The sequence below is a fragment of the Echinops telfairi genome, unplaced genomic scaffold (assembly GCF_000313985.2).
Source record: "Echinops telfairi isolate 266 unplaced genomic scaffold, ASM31398v2 ScPeMD7_3533;HRSCAF=4204_1, whole genome shotgun sequence".
NCBI lineage: Eukaryota > Metazoa > Chordata > Mammalia > Afrosoricida > Tenrecidae > Echinops > Echinops telfairi.
The window spans coordinates 14,188,035-14,197,300 of NW_022107432.1; the positions used below are offsets into that span (position 1 = coordinate 14,188,035).

The 9,266-nt window shown below is 37.5% G+C and overlaps 1 protein-coding gene across 1 annotated transcript in view; it reads left to right on the top strand.

The window, feature by feature from the left end:
- The window catches only part of PKHD1 (PKHD1 ciliary IPT domain containing fibrocystin/polyductin), a 579,560-nt gene that overhangs the window by 533,635 nt on the left and 36,659 nt on the right, over positions 1–9,266 (top strand). Inside the window, exons 64-65 of the mRNA XM_045294754.1 lie at positions 837–924; positions 8,652–8,759. Coding sequence (XP_045150689.1) covers positions 837–924; positions 8,652–8,759 — 196 coding nt within the window. The remainder of the gene's footprint in view (positions 1–836; positions 925–8,651; positions 8,760–9,266) is intronic.

Sequence of the window (9,266 nt, forward strand, 5' to 3'; positions counted from 1 at the left end):
CTCAACCGTTTTCTAAAAGGGTTTACTAAACTATCATCAACAATATCATTAACAGTTAAACAGTCAGTTCCCTTTCATGATGATTCTTTTAAAAATACTTTCTTAGGACTCTTTTTTTTAAATCTAAAAACAGTACAAAAAGCCACGAAATCTAAGAAAATTATATCAAAACACTGGAAACACAGCCGCCAAAGGTTTAAACAACTTGTACTAACAATGCCAACTACCTCCGAGTGACCGAAACACGACTGCTTTTGTTTACAAATATCACGTGTGTGTGTCAGATTCCAATGTTTTGTTTGAGCTCTGAGGCAAAATTTCATGTCCAAATCCAATTATGTCGAATATGGATGTGGTTGAGCACCGGGGTTCCACTGTACTTAAAAAATTCATAGGGGAAAAAAGTGAAATATGATCACTAAATAATCCTTCCACTATTCGTTTTAAAAACGTGTCCCCTTACCTATTTGCAGAGAGGAAAACTGTGAGTCTGAGGTTCACACTTTGGAGTCTGTCAATTTTTATCTACCCGGGCACTCCTCGAACTCTTTCCTGCTTCCTCCCTGAACTGTTACGTTCCCGTTCAGCACACCATGCGTCACTCTCCTCTGGCTTCCCTTACTCCTCTTCATGATCTGGTCCCAACATTCCACACAACAAACTCCCTTGTCTTCTCTTACTAAACTAATCTCCCTCTATTCATATTGGGAGAAAGAGCGCATGGTTATTTCTTATTTCTTTCTTATGTGTTTATTTCCTTAGAATATGTGCTTTGTGAAAGTTGCTGTTTGAATTATCTTCATTTTTAGATCATTTCTCCCCCCTCCCAATTCTAGAATCGGAGAGTGGATCCCTTGGGAGCCCCTTCAGAGCCTTGGGCCATTGCAGCTTTCTTGGAAGGGACATCAGATTCAGCACTAAAAGGTAAGTGTCTCATTCTCAGAGACCTGTGTTTAAAGCATTTGTGCAGAGAATGCTTAAAATTATTACCAATTCAGTCAAGTGTGCACATACACCATTTCTTAAGGAATTCATAAGAACTCTCCTTATTCTAATCTGCGGTGCCATCATCTTAGAAAAGGAAAGTTATCCTGGAAATAAGTACCTGAGGTGCTACTTGCTCTTCTTCTTCCCTTACCCTGAAGAAGAGGCATTTTTATCACACCAACATACTCCAAAATCAAACTCACTGACATTGAGTTGATTTGGACTCATAGTGACTCCATTGGAGAGGATAGAACTGTGAATTTCTGAGACCGTAACTCTTTGAAGGAGTAGAAAATCCCATCTTTCTCCTTTGGAGTGGCTTATGGTTTCGAACTGCTGACCTTGCAGTTGACAGATCAACATGTAACCACTATGCCACCAGAGCGCCTCTGATTAATAAAGTATATCAAAAATTAAAGCTGAGTCAAAGTGCATTTTCAAGGTAGATCATGCAAAAATGTTCTCAGAAAAGACATAATTCACCACCTCACACCCCATAATCTCTATGTCATACAGCGCTTGTCAAACCTCCTCCCAGGATAATCACATTGAAACATAGAATCGATGAGTTTCCTCTGTCAGTTTGAATTCAGAATTGCTGAATAAGATTGATGAAGAACTCTGGTTTAAGCATATCTTTGAATGAAATTTTTGTTCTTGTTCCAGGTTAGAAAACCTACTGGCTCAATCAAAATAATGACACCTTTTTCAATTATGTATTATAGAAAGATGTTATTGGTGAAACAAAAGGGATAATAATAGTTGTTAATTACAATGATCTGTTGCTATCGTGACATTTGCATATCATACTAAGGAAAAAATAGAGAATCTTCTGAACTTTCGCAAATTTTTTTTTCTCCAAAAATGGCTGTACGCACTGGATAGTTTTGCTGTTGCAAGGATGTTACCCTTGAGACTTGCCAGTATCACTGAAAGGCAGGTTCCATACCAGCAAGTGGTTGGGAATTATTAGTTGCTATGATATGTATAAACTTTTCAATATTTGGTCAATTATCTCTATTCATATAAAAGTTTGAGAATGTATTGGTAACATTTAAAAATATTTTAAAATATTTTTGGAGTCATATTTTGGATCCACATCATGATCCAGCTAAGGCATTTCTGTGGGTTTGAGTTGTCTATCGTATTTTTCCAGATGTACACATAACTCATCTTTCAGTCCAAGCATCGTCATCCAATTTTCAAGTCACTGGTTTCCAAGAACAGGCCATGAGTTACAGTCACCCTTTGCTCCCACCTGGTTACAAGTCTAAGCTCAGTCATCAGGTTCCTTTAAAGCAGAACAATAAAAAATATAAGAATAAGTCAACCATTAAGTTATTAACTCTTGAATCTTCTCCTAAAACTATCACTACTATTTGGTACATGGGCTCTCCTTTTACTTAGGATATGATTCTTTCATTCTTGATTTGTTTCTGAAAAGAGGGAACTATAAAAATGTTGTGATAAACTTTCCAAGATAATGCATTATCATTCCATGTCAATTTTTAAATGAAATTGCCCCAGCGTTTTTCCCTCTTTAACGTCACCATTTTATTTAGCTTATATATTTTGCCCACAAATCGTTTACAGAACACAGAATGATCCCATTCTTAAAATTCTCTTGAGCAGACAATCGACATCCCATCATTAAACATGTCAAAGTTTCAAAGGCTTTATTGTTTAGAGCGTGTTTCGTCTTGTCGCATTCTTATGTCATCTATAAATTTGTCTGCGATCCCTTATCAAGTTGCCTTTCAAGTATTTTAGCTTATAAATGTCCTATGCTGTCTACTAACTTAGAAAGCAAATTGTTTCATCCCCCCCATAAAAGTAATTCTTCCTCCAATATTCATAGTCTCAGTGGGTCTCTCTTCTCTTTTTGTACAATCTAATTCTAAATGCCCAGGTAATGCTGCGTGTTCTGTGAAGATTGTCTCACAGAATTTCCCTACAGAACTCCCACTTGCACAATCTATGTTTTACTCATTTTGGTCAACTGTTGCTGATCCTATTTGGTACTTCCCGATTTTAAAAAGAAACAACCCAGAACATTGAGTGTGAATCTCCTTGGGTATAAAATCCTAAGGGAAGAAGGACAGCCCCAAATATTCCCTGTTAAAATTTCAGATGGACTCCACATCATTAATAAAGCTATCTATGGTTAGCTCATATGAAAATTAAACTTTCACACATAAATTATGAGCACAAAAATGTTATGGTGCTGCCATTCTGTACCAGTTCATTGCCTTTCTATTGCTGTTGGCAGAATGCATATATGAAAAGTGTATAGGTTATAACCTGATAATAAAACAAAGCAGCTTCAAATTATAGCTTAAATGGCTGCTTATTTTAAAATAAGCCTTGAAGACCTCAGACACTGTTGTTTCTGATAGGCAGGCACCATCTACTTTCTTCACCACATTTTCCTATAGCACCCATATCTTCAGAGATCACTCCATGGGTCTGGGTTTTAAGCAGGCCCATGTTCTATGAATGAATTGTTCTTAGATTAGTGCTACGATTCAAAATTTTAGCTCAAAATCCATTCATATATCTATGATTTACATATGTTTCTGGTTCACTTTAAAAACATCATTCTTGTTTTGTTCAAGGACCTTATAAATGATTCCTGTTGGGCATTTGGTAGTGCTCTTGATATTACCATTGTTTAGTTGATGGTGTAGAATATAAAACACTGTGAAGAAAAAGGAAATATACATTTATAGGCAGTTTTATAGACCAAAATATATGGATTATTGATTTGTACAGATTAACAATTTAGGTGACTTGACACTGCATTAACAATGAGCGTTTGTAGATTGAGTAAAAGATTTACCCATTCAGAAAGGTAGAACTGGCCTAAATATGCCATAAAAGGTGGAAAGTATTGAAACAGCACGTATATGGTAGTCGTGAGTTGTGTCCACTAACTTCACACAAAGAAGCACACCAACCTATGTGATCCAAGAAGTTTAAAAAGCTATGGATGCAGAAAGCTATGGATGACAGTGAAAGCCATGTGCAGGGTCTCCCAGGCAGATTAAGCCTCGGGGGAATGCCCTCTGGTGATGGACCAGCAATGGGAAAGGTCTTGTCAGACGGAGTCCATGCAAGGCAGATTACTGTAGTTACAGTTAGGGCAAAATATGGCACCTTATCATTTGATCTCCCTCTTGATCCAAGGTAGAATTATTGTAGTTTTTAATATGTCCTACTTTGTTTTTGATTGAGGTTTCTCTCTATTTCATTCTGCCATTGCTATTGAGCCATTTTTTAATTAAAAAAGTTGTATGCTTTCTGTATATAAAACCAGGAGATGTAAACCAATAAAGACGACTGGATTAGCTGGAAACCACAGGGGAGGTTGTTGGGAAATGAACAGCTAACAACATTGAGTATAAAGAAGACAAATATCCTGAAATTGATAGAGGTGATGGTTGTACAACTTTTAGGAATGTGATTGAACCAGTTAAATGTATATGTAAATTGTAGGTTGAGGAAGTTGTCAAAAACAAACTAATTTAAAACACTTTACTTACAGACTTTATTCATATCATTCTAATAGGTGCAACCCTATCTGACTATGGAAACGCATTTACCTCTAATCCACACATTGCTCTATTCATTATTTTACCCACAGTCCATAGTTTTCTCGCAGTCCATACTTACCCATACTCCATAATCATAGTCCTATGCTGTATTTTACCATACTCCGCAATTTCCCATGAACAGTGCCTTCCTCACCTGTCATGGTTATTCACATTTCGTAGCACACCCATGCTCTATCCTTTAACCCAACTTGAAAGGCACCCGTTCTTTTGCAGTCTTCTTTACTCAGTGTCCAGCTCTTATACGCACATGAGGCAACTGAAAATCCCATAGTGTGGGTCAGCCACACCTTAGTCTTCACAGGACCAGCTTTCCCTTTCCACACTTTAAGGAGCTCTTTCTGCAGTAGTTTTTCCAATGCAAAACTCTATTTCTTCACTGAGGCTGCCGTCAATGGGTGTTGGTTATGGATTGACGTGAAACACAATCCTTCACAATTTCGCTATTTCCTGCATTTATCATGATGTTGCTTACTGATCCGGTTGGAAGGACTTATGTGCTCTTTATGATGAGATATAGCTCTTCTTGATGGTTTTGGCCTTTATCTTCCTCTATATGTGCTTCAGGATCTCTTCATTTTCAGCAGGAGGGTTGTGTTGTAATAATGGTGTTGGTGAAGATATCGAATACACTATGAACTGCCAAGAGAACACACACATTGTTCTTGGGAGAAGGATAACCAGAATGCTTCTCATACATGAGGATGGCCAGATTTTGTCTCATAAACTTTGGCTGTGTTATCAGAAGGACCAGTCTTCCAAGAAGGACATTATTCTTGGGAACACAGAGAGTTGGAGAAACAGAGGGATGCCCTCACCAAAATGAATTTCCACAGTGCATGCATTACAGGCAGTGATATTGGGAGGAGGGTACAGGCGGGGTCACATTCTGTTCTGTTGTTCAGGAGGTCAGTATCAGTTGGAACTGAGTCGAAGGCAACTAACAACAACATACCTTACCACAGTCCATACAACTTAGTCATACATGGTATCCTATTCATACTCCGCATCTTTCCCGTACTCCCTACTTTACTCATACTTCACACACAACCACACTCCATACTTCACTGATACTCCATACCTTACCCACCAGTCATACTTTACCATTTTCCGTATCTTACTCATTCTTACTAACTTACTCATATTCTATGCTCTGCTTATGCTTCATATCATATGCATATATAATATCTTACTAAAATCTATACTTAACATTGCCATATCCCTGACAATTACACTCTTCCTTAATTATGTTTCTTTTGATTACAGTTCAATGATAACATTGTACGAATGCTCTAAGAATGTTATCATTGACTAACCTAGAATCATATGATGACCAGGCAAAGTGAAAGCAACTGAAAGCTGTTTACTATTTAATTCTACTGATACCAGGTTTCACTTAGGCCAGTGGACCCACCTGAAGCAGTGTTGTCACGATTGTCCCTGTCAGAAATATCCACTGGAAAAATATGTTGGATGAACAAAGTGCACCTTCTATACACACACGTGTTTTTGTCATGAAGTGGAACAAACCATGTGTAGTTTTTAGCCCATATTACCAAACATCCTATTTCATCTGATTGAAAGTTTCTCCTACAGCTATCATGAAGCACTTCTCTTTCATTCTAGAAAGAATGGCCCCCAAATCATTTGAGATGGATTTACTAACTTTGTCTAAGTATTTCCTGGAGAAAAACAAAATCACAACAACAAAACCATATACCCCCCTGGGATAGGTTTTCCAATATATTTCTATGTCTAGTATCTGTCTAGTAGATTAAATCGTTTATGCTTCAATTTAACTTTAGATTATCTTGTTGAAGTAGTCACTCTTCATTGAAAATATATGCTACCATCTATCACCAAAGAAAAATGGATTTATACATTCAAAGACAATTACTTAAGGATTCCTCAGAACTTTGATGCTTACAGATTGTAATTGTAGAACTGTATGTTCTAAATTATATATATACATTCTAGATAGTTAAAAAATCATTTTATCTATAGCTTGTGTATATATATATATACACACACATATATACATATATACATACATGTACACACACACATATATATATATATAACTTTGGGTGGAAGGAGGATACCTGTGGAGAATATTTGGGCTAGAAACTATTTTAGGAACATGCACCATGTAGAAATCTATCCCAGTAGCACTTCTTGGTAGTCATGTAATCAATTTCAATCAGTCTTCAAACTCAGAACCCCACTTCAACTCCAGTTCCCCTTGCCAGTACATTGTTTATACCAGCTTGATCAGGGAGCCTGTCAATGGCATTTGTATATTTTACAATTGCTCTTCCAGGGAGGGATTTGATGAACCCTGGAGTGATATACTGTACTTGGCAGCAACTGCCAAAGCTTTTGGGCACATATGCTTCAAATCTGAGAATATCATAGATATATATGGGAATCCTTTTAGAGATCTCGGAGGCAAGCTGGTATTTAACGCAAAAGCAAACCCATTCTGAGCTAAAGCACTTTCCATCAGGCAGTTTGGCGGCTGTTCTATGAGGCAGACTCACTGTGCTCCACGGACACATTTCGATTAAATGCTGCTTTGTATTCTTCCGAAGATGGGAACAATAAGGACGTTTGTCAAAGGAAAAACTGCAGCAAACGATTTCATGGTGAACATCTGTACTCTGCGGTTCATTGTTTGCAAGAGTTTATTGACCATAATTTTGATGCATATAGGTTTTAAAGAGTATAAACTGCATTTATCTTGGGCGCCCATCATTTATTTGAGGCTTGGCTTATTTATTTCCGTTTTTTGTTTTCCTGGGCAGTTTATTTATTTTGGGACTCTAGGGAGATGAGAGAAATGATGTTTCTGAAAAAGGAAGTTTTAGTCAGCTCTGCAACATTGATGATGAAAGACAATGTCTCTGCAAAAGCGATTGAGCAATTGAATTGAAAAATGTTAACACCAAACATATTATATCTTTATGATACCTTTCAGCCTTACTTATCTCAAACCAATTTATAAACTTTAAGACCACTCTTCAAATTCTTTGCCCACCATGCCCATCACAGTGACATTTCCAGAGTAAAATGTAGCAGCTGTTAATTAGCAAAGTAAATTAGGGGCAGGGGAGTCAGAAACTAATCAATGACACTATGAATATGATATTGAATTAAGTTGCTTTCTTTTGTTTCATGAATGGATGATCTACAGTTTGTTATAGGGAGCTTGTTGTTGTTTTTTGTATTTTGTTTGGAACAAGACTAGCCAAGTTGCTACATGAAGATGCTTTATCAGTCATAACCAGGTAATTGAAGTAGTCCTGATTGATTATCTAACTCTGATGCCATGTAAAGTGGAAACAAACAAACCCAGTTTCGTTAGTTATAACTCATGGATATACCACGTGTTACAGAGTAAACTGCCTCAGAAGGTTTGCTTGGCCATAATATTATTTTCATATTCCCATCTTGGCTGTAATAAGATCTCCCGGCCTTTCTTCAGCAGCACTGTTGGGTAGGTTGGAACAGCTATGAGGTTAGTAGGCAAGTACAAACTTGTTGTGGCACCCAAGGATCTACGTAAGCCAATGCAGGCCCTTGAAACTGACCACCTGGAAATATAGAAGAATTTTTCTCTTGATATATCATAAAATAGTCACTATATAGCAGTGATTTAAGAAGACCCACTTTGAAGTGTGACCAATTTGGGCTGTAACTTCCGTAAGAAAATCATTTAATCTGTCGTGAACTTGATTTCTAGTTCCCAAATAGGGATAACATTATGCTTTATAGAGTTATTATAAAGTTTACATATTGTGTTCTGTACAAGAAAAGTACAATGTCTTACATAAGCTTTCAAAATCTACTTGCTGCTATATTAGTTATTCTATATTAGTTACTTGATTCTATATTAGTTACTTGATTCAAATCTTTGTCTAGGAAAACCTTGATGGGTTATGTAACAGCTTTATTTAACTATATTGTTCATTTTCTTCTCTGCAGAGAAGACACGAAGAAATGGGTCTCAAACGGATAAATAACATCTATCTCCCTTTCTTCCTTTCTTTGTAGGACATACCCAGGCAGAAACTCAAGATGGTTATGTGAGCTTCTCCAATTTGACTGTTTTGATCTCTGGGTCAAACTGGCACTTTATTTTTATGGTTACATTCCCACCAGGTAATTTAAGCAGAGAGAGCGCGAGCGCGCGCTTGTGAGAGCGAGAGCGAGAGTGAGAGAGAGAAAGGGAAAGAGAGACCTGTTTCTCTTCAAAATGTACAATGTGTAGTCAACAGAAACTCTGAGGAGCACTTTTGACATTGAATGGGGCTTGGTGAGCGCACTTGACTGCTTGGCTTCTTCCTTTGACTTCCCCTCAAACTTGTGGGGTGCACTAAGAGGGGGTTCATGATGCCACGTTTGTGTTCGTGGTGCTTTCCACTCAGTTACTTTTCATAATTTCCAGTGAGATCAAGCTCTGTTAGAACGAGCTTTGTAACAGTTTAAACTTAAAAGCATAAGAACGGCGGATGTAAACAGTAAGAGCCGTGCACTTCTGTGACCCCTTCCAGATACCATGAGAGCAATTCCTTTTTTCCAAATCCATGATTTTCCACAGCTAGGCTTGGTTAAGTATGTCCTCTCCTTCTCGTGTCTGGGCCAGCTGACGAAATGCCTTCTAGCTAA